The following is a 15,660-nucleotide window of genomic DNA, read 5'->3' on the forward strand; positions in this document are numbered from 1 at the left end:
TCTAAAAAATATAAAATTGTGTTTGTTACAGAATGTCACCCTGGAAGTTGGGGAGTAAACTGTATGAAGAAATGTCGCTGTCAAAATGACGCAAAATGTGACGCTGAAACTGGCGAATGTATTTGCGCGGATGGCTGGTTCGGACGAGAATGCGAAGAAGGTGATCTTCCTGAAATGAATTTTAATAAAATATTTGATTCTTAGTCATCTTATAATTTGGTCTTCTCCGTGTGATTTGAGACAACATATTTGATTGTTAATCTCGTTAATCAGAAGTTATCTTAAACTTGAAAACAAATACGATAACATAATTTTTCAAAAAAAAACAAAAAAACAAACTCACATGTCATTTTAAATAGAATTGGAAAGCTAATATCATACTTTTGAAACATGATATTTGATCACTATTCTACTTTAATTCAGTTTGCCCTCAGGGAAGATTTGGTGCTCAATGTCTCTCTAGATGTCAGTGTGAGAATAAAGCATACTGTGATCCTATGAATGGGAAATGTAACTGCACTGCTGGCTGGCAAGGCCAAACCTGTGATAGAGGTAAATATAAGCTACTTTCCATAAGTATTTCTTTTTGATTTGATTTATATAGTCACCATAAATTCACATGTTTACAGTTGCTCCGTTATAGTAATTATTAAAACAAAAGCATTGTAAAATTTGTTATTAAGGAATCTTTTTACAATAATTCGTCAGTTGTTGGTATTGATGACAATTATATGGGATGGACGAAAGACAACAGGATATTAGACTTGACAGATAAGGATAGAACAATTTTTCTTTCTTAAGATGGTATGTTATTTGCAGTGCTTTTTCTTGATAAATATAGATATTGTGAAAGTATTGATATAATTAAGAGCAGAGTTGTAATTTCAGGAGGATGTGCATATTTTCAAAAAACTTTGTGTACATTAAAAAATATATTGTTCGTATTATTGAGTGATAAAAACATTGCATTGTTGTATAGAAGATGCACGCAATTAAGTGATTGATTAATAAACTGAAATACTTTTCTTACAGAATGTCATCCTGGTACTTTTGGAGCAAATTGCGCTCAAAAGTGCGACTGTCACACTAGTGCCGAATGTGATCCTGTTATAGGAGAGTGTGTCTGCGCTCCGGGCTGGAGAGGATCAAGATGTAGCGAAAGTAAGTATCAGTTTGTACACGAAACATGATCTTAACAGATGTATAGTAAATATCACATGCAGTTCATATTTTCATTTCTATCCGAATACTATTTCAGTTTGAAATAGTTTTGTCAACATAAACTGTATTTTTCTTATCTTAATATATTAAAGAATTACGAACAAATCAAATCTCCAACGGTGTCACTTATTTTAGCGGTACACTCAAATTGTATGTATAGAACAATGCCACACAGTCAAAATGAGTAGCTGTAAAATACTTTTAGTCTTTCAGGTTTCAAAAAGGTTGCTTAGTGCCATCAATAACTTTAATTTAGCAACCTTATTTTCGATCCCTGTTCAAAGAAAAATAAGAATATCAATACTACAAAACATAAATATGTTTGAAACCCTTGCATTGGAGTTGCAAACATCGTGATCGGAGTTACAACATCATCATAGAATTTTCCTTTCCCCCCATGAAGTTAACAATATCGGTGTTTCCTCAACTTACGATTTTTGGTGTGGCTTTAACATCGGTAAATAAATACTAATTCCTTAACAAAAAAACAAATAATCTACTTTACAGAATGCAAAGAAGGAACATATGGACCCGGTTGTACACAGGAATGTAAATGTACGAACGGAGCAATGTGCGATCATATAAGTGGTGCCTGTGTGTGTTCGTCTGGATGGAGAGGAAAGTTCTGTACTAAGGCATGTCCAGATGGATTTTATGGTATTTCAAATTTATTTACACCATATTTTAAATCAGTCATACAGCATGATAATTTTTATGAATAAAAGAAAAAATAAAGTATGCATACAAAAACTATGCAGTTAAAACAAACCACAACAGCTTCATCAATATGAATATGCAAACACAACGACCAGTACCAAAAGAACTCTGCTACTAGGAAATGCAAAGAAGGTTATAAATTCCAGGACATTTGTCTTACGTTGTAGAACTTTCTAAAACTTTACTTTGATCATCTCTGAGGCCACACTTGAATATATTTTGGTTTGCCCAAACCCTACCCAAAGGTTGAGACAGTGGGGAGGTAGGTAGGTAGGCATTTTCTTTTTTTTCTTTTCAAAAAAACAATTGAAGTATGAGATGTTTATTAGTCTTCATGTCTATTTTAATAAAAAAAAACCTTCTTCAAATCAGGACAATAAAAGAATTTGAGAAGGCAGCTTTTTTCTGGGTAGGTAGCGTTGGGGCAAACAAACCTATTTTTTTATTATGGCCTGGAAATACATTTATTGTCAAGATGTGTAAAATCGCTCAGTTTATAATATTATATCATTAGGTTATAAAAATAAACAAATATGCGTTTCTGTCGACAAATGTTGTATCCATGATGAACATATAACTTGTTGTTATGAATAAAAGGATATGTTTGTCAAAAAACTAAACAACAAAACCACAAAAGAAGTAGTGTATAATATTCAATATGATTTTCTTAAGGAATTGACTGCAAGAAAGCTTGTGACTGCGGAAATGAAGCTGAATGTAGTCATGTTGATGGCAAATGTGCGTGTGCGCCTGGTTGGATGGGAGAGAGATGTAGGAAGAGTTGTCCACCTGGAACGTATGGTCAGGACTGTACAGAAACCTGTGTATGTCATAACAATGGTACATGTGATCCTGTTAGTGGAACATGTATATGTTCGTCTGGATGGAAAGGAACCACGTGTGAAGAAGGTAATTATTAGGAGTTTTATCATTAAGTGTCATAATATAAAAAAATATTCATCAAACATTTAAGTTTGAGACATTTTCCCAGTTTCTGTAGAGTTATTTGAACACTTCTTAGCAAAACCTATGTCTATATGCTATATAAATCTAGGATTGCCCAGATTAGTATGTATGGCACATGTATTTGCATTTATCTGTATCACTTACTCCAACTTTTAACGCAGGTGAGATTAAATATTTGTATTTAATTTTACTTCCTTTCTAAAAATTTCAGGTTGTCCGCCAGGCTTTTATGGTACTAACTGTTTGTATCGATGCTTCTGTATGAATGATGCAAAATGTGACAACATCAATGGAAAATGTAATTGTCCGAATGGATACACAGGAAAGGCATGCGAATTAGGTGAGTTAATAAAGGAAACAATAAAAGGTAGGTGGGTACATTGGTTTTAAAGTTCACTGACAAATATTAGCTGCATAATGATACGAGAAAATAAATGTGTGTAAAGTTTCAGGCAAGTTCGAAATGAATTAAAAATTTAATTTGTTTTCAGAAGTATAACGTATAAGAGATAATGAGACATCATAACACATTTATGGAAACTTACGTATATGAATATCTTTGTCAAATTCATTGAACATCATGACTCTTTGTTTAAACATCGTGTCTTTTACTTTTCCTCCAGGTTGTGATAATTTCCACTATGGACCTAACTGTGCCCTGGATTGTGGTTGTGTTAACAGCGAATCATGTGATCGATTTAGCGGTAAATGTAGCTGTAGTCCAGGTTATCGTGGTGAAAAATGTGATCAGGGTAAGTTCTTTTTTGCATTGAATGTTTATTATTGAATCGTTTCATTAAATTGGAAAGCCTCATTTTAAAGTAAAGGAAAAGTCTGTAAATAAAGCATGTTATAAAATCATCGTTGTCAACAGAAGTTTATTTCGAAAATGTATTCGGTAATAAGCAGTAATTTTTGAATAGTTAGAATGATGTTTAACCCTGTAACGTGATGTATTCAATAATTATATTCAATTTTGAATTATCAGCAGAAATATAACTATAGTTTAAGGTTCTTTCTGTTGCCATGTAGAGTAATTCTTTTTTTTCTGATCATTTATAGCGTGTCCTAAAGGTTTCTTTGGTGACAATTGTATAGAAACATGTGACTGCCACAACAACGCCACATGTAACCATGAGAACGGAGAATGTATCTGTAAACCAGGATGGAAAGGCCGCTTTTGTGACAAAGGTACTATTTAGTCTTAATATCAACAGAGTCGTTTTTAAAAATATTTCTATTTCTATTGTTTTCATAAGAGTATTGCTAAATGATTTTGTTTTTTATCAGTTCCATTTCATATTCTTTTAAAATTGAAAAAAGCCTCTTCCAATGTCCTTATATCAATATTATGTTACCTTGCAGTTTGTTCCAGTGGTTCATATGGTAATGATTGCAATGAAATATGTACCTGTGCCATAGATGAACCATGTGATCATATGACAGGAGCCTGTAGATGTAATCCTGGGATGACAGGGGATTTATGTGAACAAAGTACGTACATATGTGTGAACAATAATTCAATGGATTTGAAATGAATGTATTAAGTTTATCCGAAAAGTTTTAGTGAATCAAATCAAATTTATTCTTTAAATTTCTTTTAATATTGACTAAAATTCATTTTTCCTACATGAACACTTTGTATTAAAATTTTGATCATTAAGAACAAATTTTCAACTATTATTCTTTAAGGATGTCCAGAAGGAACGTATGGGGAAGAGTGTAGTCAGACATGTAACTGTACCGGGCAAAACTTCGCGTGCAATCACATTAGTGGACAATGTGTATGTAAACCAGGACACCGAGGAAAACATTGTTCAAGAGGTAATAAGATGTTAACCATGTGCGTCACAAATAATACGCCATCATTCATCATTTTAGATTGTCATTTCTTAGTAATTAATCATAAGATTTTTGTAAATAAGAAGGCAGGTAAAAATCATTTTGTATATATTCAATAGTTTAAAATTTAATGTTAAGAAGGTGTTGTTTACTATCAAACCTCGGAGTATCAAACATTCGAGAAAAAGTTTTGTTTACAAAGTGAAAGCTATCTAAATCTATCAGTTTCTAGATCGAAGACATGTAAGAATTTAAGTGTTGGGTATTCCGTTATTTTTTATTTACCTGTTTTAACACATGTCTTTCGGAGGAAAACATCGAATCCGGAAGGATTTGAATAAGATTTCACTGTATATCTAATGTTCAATGCTTACACACTTATAAATACTAACCTTCTTGTACACTAGCTACGATTTTAATACTTTAATGGCTTGCTTGAGTATGTCTGAATGTAGACAGCTAAATTATATAATTCAATTACAAGAGTTTTGTTTGTTAAAAAGTATTAACACAATTGAATATCATGTTTGTGTTTTGTTTATTTGGTCATGATAAGGACAAATCATCAATTACTTTCTGAATATGTTTTCACATTTTAAATACTTCGATCCTAACAAAAAAAACCATACTAGATTTCTTGGGTCCATTTAATATTCTTAACAAGGAAAGCATTTACATTTTTAACTTTATGCTTCCTCGTCGTTGTTAATTTCTTGTACTACTAATGTACATTTCCTACTAATTTGCTGCTTGGAATATAGTTATTAAGCCAACTAAGCCAAATAAAAAACATAGAAAAGGTAGAAAAACTCGTCATAGGAGAAAGCTGAGACGAAAAGCTAAATTAGAGTTGGAAAGAAATGAAAGATCGGGTATGTGCATTATTTAAAAGCTCTTTTGATGAAATTTATTTTCAAGAATTTGTGATTGATTAGTTTTTATTTTATAAATTTTTAATCCTGATGACTTTTACTATATGTATAATTGTCATAACAGGAAAATCATTTAAGCTCTAAAAATGTATAACATGAAACACCTTTGTTAAGATTTTACATTTTTAGTGAAATTAATGTTTTTTTTATGTTAAACACCATTACCATTTATCAACTGGTATACACCATGGATTTGACCCTAACAATGATCGTAAACAGATGGTCAATAACTATATATTTAATATAACACACTTATAAATACTAACCTTCTTGTACACTAGCTACGATTTTAATACTTTAATGGCTTGATTGAGTATGTCTGAATGTAGACAGCTAAATTATATAATTCAATTACAAGTGTTTCGTTTGTTAAAAAGTATCAACACCTTTGTTAAGATACTAACCTTCTTGTACACTAGCTACGATTTTAATAAAGAAGGTTTATGGCTTTGTTTTCGAAGAACCTTTTTTTCATAACACCACTACGTCTCATTTGTATTCAGTACTTATATCATGCAGAATACTAACAGTAACACTACATTGAATATAGCTTTTAAATGGACTGGTATGTACAATTAGAATGTAGATGTAGTATTTTTTTTGTAATATCACTGTAGAAAATCGATGACTTACTCTTTATTTTATGTTACATATTTGCAATTTAATGTATTTCAAAGACATGATAGGCATTTTTATATCCAAATCTTCATAAAGTAAATGTATCCTTACGCAAGCATTTTACGTTTAAGTTTAGAAACTTAAATATATATTGTTTAAAATCAGATTGAAATTAAATAACATGTGTAATTTCAAAACAAACAATTCTGCTATATTTCTAAATGAACGATATCGACATCGATATCGACAACACAATACCATCGACGTCTTTCAAATACATTAAGCCATTTTAGCTTGAGTAGCACAATTAATTACTAAGTTCAAAGATTATATTGTATACTAAGAATTTGAGTGCACTCTGACTGTTTCCAGATTGAGTTACAATTTTTTTAAGAACATTTTGCTTTTGTATTTTCTATTTGTTTCGGTAAAAATCTACAACCTAGCCTTACGGTCATAAAACTTTCGAGCGAGATTTTTGTACTCAGAATCGAGAATTAACCAATCAAAATACTGGATTTCATGTTTCGAGCATGATTTTCATGACTTCAAACCCTAATCTTTTGGCGATCTTTTAATTTATTGAATTTTAATCATAATAAAGCAATTATGTTTTCAAACGTCTCGTGTATAATGGCACTTTATACACATAAATATTTTATTATTCATAAGCTACATGTATGTTAATATTTATCATTTGCAAAATATTTATTTTGTTGCTGAGGTACACACTAATTTATGTATTGCTTCTATGCATCTTCTTCAACCTGTAATAAAATTGAGAATGGAAATGGGAAATGTGTCAAAGAGACAACAACCCGACCAAATAGAAAACAACAGCAGAAGGTCACCAACAGGTCTTCAATGTATTGAGAAATTCCCGCATCCGGAGGCGTCCTTCAGCTGGCCCCTTAACAAATATATACAAGTCCAGTGATAATGAACGCCATACTAATTTCCAAATTGTACACAAGAAACTAAAATGAAAATAATACAAGACTAACAAAGGCCAGAGGCTCCCGAAGAAGCCTGTCAATAATGACAACATTTGTCCTATTGTTTATATGTGCAATCTTTGTTACCTGTTTTATACACAACAATTGTATTTGATATCATATATGTCCATTTTGAACAAACCTATTTACTTAAGTGTCAATCTGATTTATCAAACAATACGTTAAAAATAACTATATTTTTAGTCAATAATCTTTTGGTTAATTATCGCAATAGTACTGTGAAACTTGTAAACATTTTAGGCGTTCAGTATCTTGGTTAAGGATGTTTGCTCCTCTACTTTTTGTTTTTTTGCCAGATTATCAGAATCCTCTGGAAAAAATTGCCCACTAACCTCAACTTTTCTTTTCATATTTTTATTACATATTTTTTTAAAAAGTCTTATTTCATAATCGTATGAAACCCTATGTTATTTTTAATGCCCCACCTATGATAGTAGAGGGGCATTATGTTTTCTGGTTTGTCCGTCCATCCGTCCGTCTGTTCGTTCGTCCGTCTGTTACACTTCAGGTTAAAGTTTTTGGTCAAGGTAGTTTTTGATGAAGATGAAGTCTAATCAACTTAAAACTTAGTATACATTTTCCCTTTGATAAGATCATTCTAATTTTAATGCCAAATTAGAGAATTTATTCCAATTTCACGGTCCAGTAAACATAGAAAATGATAGTGCGAGTGGGGCATCCGTGTGCTGAGGACATATTCTTGTTTCATAGTTTTTTAAACAAAAAAGATGCCAATGTTCAGTGAAAGAAAAATCTAGAGGGAATTATTTCAATGCCAAATCTTCAACGGCTCATAAACACGTACACGGACCCTCTATTTTATCTGCTTTTTTAGTTCTTTTATTTATATACTTTCAAATTCATAACAGTCTTTTAAAAAGCTTGTTATTTTTAAACAGAATAGCAAACATCTTTAAAGTTGTCATAATTGTTAGAATTGAATCGTATTACTAACACCAGCATAATGTAGTGCAATTTGTCACTCCTAGTACTTTATTTGCAAGTCTTCCTACCTTCATAAAAAGTTAATGACGTAGAACACAACTGTGACATACGAAATCATTTTTCTTTGATTTGTAATTTGAATACATTTCTTTATTTACAGGTTGTAAAGAAGGACATTTTGGTGCTAACTGTGACCAGGGTTGTCAGTGTGAAAATGATGCTTTTTGTCATATCGTTACTGGAGCATGTACGTGTAAAGATGGATATATTGGTCCTACTTGTACTGAGTCATGTCCTTCCGGGAGGTACGGTCCAAACTGTGGTCTGACATGCAACTGCCAGAATAAAGGGTCATGTGACACGAGAACAGGACAATGCATATGTCCGCCAGGTTACAATGGCAACAAATGTCAAAATAGTGAGTGTTTTAATAATAATTATACTATTCAGCCTAAATTTGTTTTTTGAAAGAAGTAAGTCAAAACTTTAAAAATATGCTCACCCAACCTTACAGCTATTATAAGGATTTACAAAGAAAATCACTAACATAAACACAGTATTAAAACATGTTTTATTTTGCTTTCAGTGTGTGTGAATGGAAGATACGGGATTAACTGCACTGGAATTTGCCGCTGCTCAGAAAATAGTCATTGTGATCATGTAACTGGGCGGTGCAATTGCAATCTCGGATGGATGGGTGAATCATGTGATCAGATGTGTCCGCAGGGAAGATTTGGTCCAGGTTGCATTCATACATGCAACTGTCGTAACAAGGCCACATGTGACCCTATATCGGGATGTTGTGGTTGTTCCTCAGGTTTCTATGGTCAAAGTTGTGAACTAGGTAAGAGATAAGACACAGACGAGTGTACACGCAGAAAAATGTGACACAGTTTGAAAATAAATGGTAAAACTACTCACACCTACTAAACAAAGAAAACATACAGAGCAGAAAAGTGTGTTCAATATTTCAATGTTTTTTCTATTCCTTAGGTGACGTTTTTATTTCAAAACAGTAATAAAAAAACAGATATTGTTTTTGTTTTAATTTAGGAATGTATATCCATTTTGTGCAACCGTGATTACTTGGTAGGGTTTGATTGATTGATTGTTTGTTCCTTAACTGCCAGTGGCAAATATTTCATACATATTAAGGATTGTCGTAATAGAGTCCATTTGGGATGATGGTTGCTGAAATTTGGACTGCCACTAGAAAATGAGGGTATATTTGATAGGGACAGAAATTTTGCCTTGCAACAGGCCAAATACGAGCCCTCAAAGAGTTGTTGCAAGGGTTCTTAACGTACAAAGAGCGTCGCACTATATTTACACGAGACATCGGATTTAACCTCCCCATTCTGACCGGACGTGACTGCGAATGTTATACATCCCGCACAGCCAAACGGACGCCCAACTTCGGCAAGCGTTTTACTGCTGGTCGGAAGAAGACCAAGTGACGATTTTTCTATTCCCCAGTCACCATTGGGCGTAGTAGGTTTGAAAATTTGGTACTTTTTTGTTTCATTAGTTCAACATTTGTATAATCTTTTCGATTTTTATGCCCATCCTACGATAGAAGAGGGGCATTATGTTTTCTGGTCTGTGCCTCCGTTCGTCCGTTCGTCCGTTCGTTCGTCCCGCTTCAGGTTAAAGTTTTTGGTGAAGGTAGTTTTGATGAAGTTGAAGTCTAATCAACCTGAAACTTATTACACATGTTCCCCATGATATGATCTTTCTAATTTTAATGTCAAATTATATTTTTGACCCAAATTTCATGGTCCATTGAACATAGAAAATGATAGTGCGAAGTTCAAGTTAAAGTTTTTGGTCAAGGTAGTTTTTGATGAAGTTGAAGTGCAATCAACTTGAAACTTATGACACATGTTCACCATGACATGATCTTTCTAATTTAAATGCCAAATTATAGTTTTGACCCCATTTCATGGTCCACCTAACATAGAAAATGATAGTGCAAAATTTCAAGTTAAAGTTTTTGGTCAAGGTAGTTTTTGATGAAGTTGAAGTCCAATCAACTTGAAACTTATTACGCATGTTCCCCATGATATGATCTTTCTAATTTATATGCCAAATTATAGTTTTGACCCCAATTTCATGGTCCACTGAACATAGAAAATGATAGTGCGAAGTTCAGGTTAAAGTTTTTGGTCAAGGTAGTTTTTGATGAAGTTAAAGTCGCATCATCTTGAAACTTATATTAGGACACATGTTCCCTATGATATGATCTTTCTACTTTTAATTCCACATCAAAGTTTTGACCCCAATTTCACGGTCCACTGAACATGGAAAATTATAGTGTGAGTGGGGCATCCGTGTACTATGGACACATTCTTGGTTTTTTTTAAACTTTTGCCTTGAACAGCACGAAAGAGAAAGTATCTGGTGCTGTGCAATGTGAACTTATTTGGTTTTATAAATATGTAATTACTCTCTGTGTCTGCCTCCATGATATCAAGACATAATTGTAAAACTATATAGCAACAATTCTGACATTTATCACTACTAAAAAATATAATATACTGCATCAATTTATACTTTGGATATAAACTATATATTTCATATAGACTATTCTCCTAGACCCAGTTAACTTTGACTGTCAGAATTTAGAAACAGTTACTTGAAATTAAAACTCAATTTATCTATTCCAATGTTAATGTTTTGTGCTTTTAAGAGTGTCCTGTTGGTAGCCATGGACCGTATTGTTCAGAGGAATGCGATTGTGTCAATGGAGGGAAATGTAACGCCATGACAGGCCAATGTAAATGTCCTCTTGGTTTTGTTGGAGATCAGTGTGAAACGCGTAAGTCATAACTTAGGTTAACAAAGCTATTTTTTATCAGTTTTAAAAAGAACAAAAAACAATTATATTTTAAACCTTCAAACCTGTTTTTTCATCACTTGTGCGACTTGATTATATTATTAATCAATCAATATTATTACCAAATGGTACTTTAACTGATCAGGCGCAGCTTATGTTTTAATTTGCATAAGGGCAGCCTATTTTAAGATGTTTGTGATAAGGATGATGACCGTTATAATTATTATTGAATTCTAATCACCTACCATTGTCCAAAAAAACATATACAATAGCACTGAGTGCATGGTATGGGACGAATAACTGGACACCTTATTGATGAGTCTATCCTTACAGTTGCACCTGTAGATGGACTGGTCTTGCATGAGCGAACTTCTGAAACCCCGCCCAGTCAAGTGCAATAATTCTTGTAATAGTTCACTGACAAGCAGTATTAATAAATTATGGAATAACATTTTGCAATTAATACTAAACTACACACATGGAATTTGAAAATTTTAGAATGTAAAAGAGGAACGTTTGGCCGCCATTGTAGAGAGGCATGTGATTGTGGAGAAGCAGAATGTGATCACATGACAGGAAACTGTATTTGTCCTTCAGGATCAACAGGTCCTGATTGCAGAAAAGGTTAGAATCTTGATTTGTTTTTAATAACTTTTTAGAACGAGCCACAGAGTAAATAGAAACAAGATATATATATATAAGCGCCAATGAGGCAACTCTAATCCCAAGACACATTGTGTAAAACAATCAACCATTATATGCCAAAGGACGGCATCCAACACTAAGCCATGGCTCACACCGACGAGCAAGACATAAAGGACCCCAAAGTGACTAGTGTAAAATAATTCAAACAGGAAAACTAACATTATAATCTAAATACAAAAACAAAAAACAAGAAACATTTAGGAACCACACCATTAAACAACAACTACAGAACAAGAGGTTCCACACTAAAATCTATATTAGTCTAAGAATAGAACTGTGTTATTAAAAATAATTGGTTTGTTTTTGTAGTTGATATCAAAATTAATAATTTAGTTTCAGGGATAGTATAGTTATGTAACATACTGTTATATTTGAAGATCTTTGTTATTATCCTTAAGATAAACGAAACATTAGTAAAGATAATAATGGGAAACATATAATTCACTCATTTAATAATAACGATTTATATATGTTAAAATATTTGAATATATAAAATGTCTGCTTTCAGCATGCAGCAAAGGTCGGTTTGGTCCCAATTGTGAATATTTCTGTGACTGTGATAATGAAGGGACATGCGATCCTTCGTCTGGTTCCTGTATATGCCAAGATGGATTTATAGGTCCGAAATGTGAATATAACGCAGGTAACGAAACATATCTATACATACTAATTTAAATATATAGTCAAATACACATAACACATAATGAATAGGCTGATTCCGAATTGTCACATAAAATGTATTTTTGATAATATGTATTGTTTCATTTGATAATATGTATTGTTTGCTCTATATGTCACCCCACAATGCACTGTCTATTATGGTTAAATGGTTCGATAAGTTTTGTTTATTTTATATAACGAATGTACATGATGTAAGAACTGTGTAAACTATTAAAAATAGAAAATTTTAAGTGCTATCAAATTAGAAATCCACTTTCAATTTCAGGTTTATAAATTTTAAGTTAAATATAAATTTCATATTGTCTGAACCATATATTTTATAAAACTCATGACATATATTTTACCTACAGATGACGACACCACATTACAGATGCAATCTATATATTTGTAAGCACATGTCATTCATGCATGCTTTGATCTCATCAGACAGCCATTGTTTATTCTGAACAGTCATTTCAACAAAAAGCATGCATGCTTATTTTACTTCTAATACAGATATCGATTTTTTCTCTGCCAAGTGAACTTGATTTACCTCGATTTTATAAAAAGTGGTACTGAGGAAACGATTGGAGAACCATAAGAGCATGATTGAAATGACTGTCCCTACTAATGGTTTTATAGTGAATGATTTAATGATAGTTTTTTTTTGGTTCCTTTCGCCTTGTATTTTTTTTTATTATTATTAATTTCTCACTATCATTCGTTAAAGTAAATTTTGTTTATTACAATGAATAACTCACTATAACTAACAAAGCTTCTATCATTGGACTTTGGTTGGCATTCTATTTTTGTTTGGCATAATTATTTTAATTTGCTGGTGTTTGGCTTAACTACACAAATATACTAAATGAAAGCCCTGGCTGAAATGTTTTTTTAAAGATTTAACTGTTATATTGGTTTTCTATGTTGAAATATTTTAATGGAAGCCCTTGCTGAGATGTTTTTTGAAGCTTTTGCTGTTGTTTTTGTTTTCTATAATGAAATATATAATGAGTTTAAGTAAATTAAAGTATTGTGTATTGAAGCAAAATATCGGTGTGTTCAATTATTATAAATGATCAAAATGAATAGTGCCTTTCTAAAAGTAATGATGTTTTCACTATTTTATTTTTTTGCATTAAAGATACTCACTGATATAGATATAGGAAGATGTGGTGTTAGTGCCAATGAGACAACTCTCTATCCAAATAACAATTTAAAAAGTAAACCATTATAGGTTAAAGTACGGCCTTCAACACGGAGCCTTTGCTCACACCGAACAACAAGCTATAAAGGGCCCCAAAATTACTAGTGTAAAACCATTCAAACGGGAAAACCAACGGTCTAATCTATATAAACAAAACGAGAAACGAGAAACACGTATATATTACATAAACAAACGACAACTACTGTACATCAGATTCCTGACTTAGGACAGGTGCAAACATTTGCAGCAGGATTAAACGTTTTAATGGATCCATATGTTTGTTTTCAAATTTCTTGCTACCTTTGTTTAAGGTAATTTACCAAACTTGTTTAAGAAACTTGAAAGTTTTAAATCTGTTGTTATAGAATACCATTACATGAGTTTAATCAAGAAACAAAACCCAACGCCCTTTTATAGGCATGATTTTTCATTCAATATTGAGATATTTTTGTTTTTTATAAAACTGTATTTCATTTTTTATGTCATATAACATTAATAATTCTATAAAACGTGCCTTGACATTTGGATAGCAAAGAGGCTTTTTGATTTTTATGTCTGAATTTGGAAATTTAGTTTTTTTTATACATAACATGTAACATTTAATATTTCTGTATAATATACCCAATTAAAATGTCTTTCAATTCCCAATAGTTAAAGAGAAAAAAATGTTTTCTCCTGATTTCATTATTTTTTCTATACAATTGGACACAAAAATATATACATACCAAACATGAATCGACTGTCGTATAAGTAAGTCTTTGGTGTAATGGCGTAAATCAGCAATATTTGTGGAATTATTAATTGTGTGTCTTTTTTCTTTCAGTACCTGATGGTCCAATCAGAGGTGATATACCATGGGCTTTGCTATATTACAATGATGGAAATAGAAAGAAGTGAACAAAGGGAGATTATTCTTAAAATGGGAGATAACTCTCGGCTGGGTGCTAAAATGCAATCTTTCATTTTGACATTGATATGATCTCATTATATATTCGCTTTAATATTGTTTAACTGTGATTTGTACATAACTTAAATGGAAGAAAGATTCATATGCTATGATTTTTTCTAATCTACACAATTGTATTTAAGAGATAAACATAGGTAAAGGGAGATAAATCTATTGAAAAAAATTATGTATTTGTAATAGCCAGTTCCATGCATGCTTTTAAAGCATTTATGTAAAAAAATAATCTGATTTCTCGGCAACTTGCTATATACATGTAGTATTTAGAGTGTTTAACACAAATTTACAAGATATTTTCAAGAGTAATATGACTTTACCCAGGTCTTAAGACTAACACTGTGAAAGCATTTCTTATAGCGTATTTCAATTGACTTGGAACATTCCTAATTGCGATCAAGATGACAAATTAAATTGAAAAGTTTAACATTATTGTTATTTCTATATACTAGTATGCAAATAGATTAACTTAGGTGTGTTGTAAATACGAAAGTAATGTTAAAGTATTAACGCATAACAAAAGATGAGCTTTAGTTTTTTTTTTAGGACTAATTTATTATTGATAATTATGTGTATAAACTAAAAATCCAAATTTAATCTAATAAAATACTCATGTATTTGTATTAATTTTAACCATTGTCTATACAAAAATATATTTCTAGTCAATGTGCATGACAGTGGCATCATTATCATGTATATATACATCATAAATAGATTGCCTGTTTTATAAGTAACACTGCATATCTTAAAACAACTTAGCACAAACATTTTACTTGCTTATCGATGGGTGATCATTCAATGGTCATCTTGGTGGACAATTGATGAGCAAAGTTATTTCTTAGATATAAATAATACTGCAAAGGATAGAAACATGTTTTCAAAATTAGCCAACAGATAGACTATACAGTATTCCACAGTTATAATACGACTATCCGAACATCATATTATATATGCTTCACTATGAAGAATAAATGATCGAATGAAAGATGGTGAAGACAAAACATTTATAACAACAAATGGTTAAACGATTGAGC

The 15,660-nt window shown here is 31.8% G+C and overlaps 1 protein-coding gene across 4 annotated transcripts in view; it reads left to right on the plus strand.

Annotated features, from left to right (window-relative positions):
• Positions 1-15,298, plus strand: part of LOC134692094 (multiple epidermal growth factor-like domains protein 6) — a 108,525-nt gene extending 93,227 nt beyond the window's left edge. For 2 of the 4 annotated variants that reach the window (XM_063552479.1, XM_063552482.1), the window contains 18 exons: positions 32-160; positions 424-552; positions 1,033-1,161; positions 1,729-1,878; positions 2,611-2,847; positions 3,116-3,244; positions 3,528-3,656; positions 3,967-4,095; positions 4,270-4,398; positions 4,597-4,728; positions 5,508-5,618; positions 6,229-6,243; positions 8,418-8,675; positions 8,844-9,101; positions 10,947-11,075; positions 11,592-11,717; positions 12,307-12,441; positions 14,489-15,298. In XM_063552479.1, coding sequence (XP_063408549.1) covers positions 32-160; positions 424-552; positions 1,033-1,161; positions 1,729-1,878; positions 2,611-2,847; positions 3,116-3,244; positions 3,528-3,656; positions 3,967-4,095; positions 4,270-4,398; positions 4,597-4,728; positions 5,508-5,618; positions 6,229-6,243; positions 8,418-8,675; positions 8,844-9,101; positions 10,947-11,075; positions 11,592-11,717; positions 12,307-12,441; positions 14,489-14,562 — 2,528 coding nt within the window. In that variant the 3' untranslated portion in view covers positions 14,563-15,298. Of the gene's footprint in view, positions 1-31; positions 161-423; positions 553-1,032; positions 1,162-1,728; positions 1,879-2,610; positions 2,848-3,115; positions 3,245-3,527; positions 3,657-3,966; positions 4,096-4,269; positions 4,399-4,596; positions 4,729-5,507; positions 5,619-6,228; positions 6,244-8,417; positions 8,676-8,843; positions 9,102-10,946; positions 11,076-11,591; positions 11,718-12,306; positions 12,442-12,829; positions 12,867-14,488 lie in introns of all 4 variants that reach the window. The other 2 variants (XM_063552480.1, XM_063552481.1) reach the window with 2 other exon arrangements.
• Positions 15,299-15,660: the final 362 nt, after the last annotated feature.

This window comes from Mytilus trossulus, chromosome 12 (genome assembly GCF_036588685.1).
Source record: "Mytilus trossulus isolate FHL-02 chromosome 12, PNRI_Mtr1.1.1.hap1, whole genome shotgun sequence".
Taxonomy (NCBI): Eukaryota; Metazoa; Mollusca; class Bivalvia; order Mytilida; family Mytilidae; genus Mytilus; species Mytilus trossulus.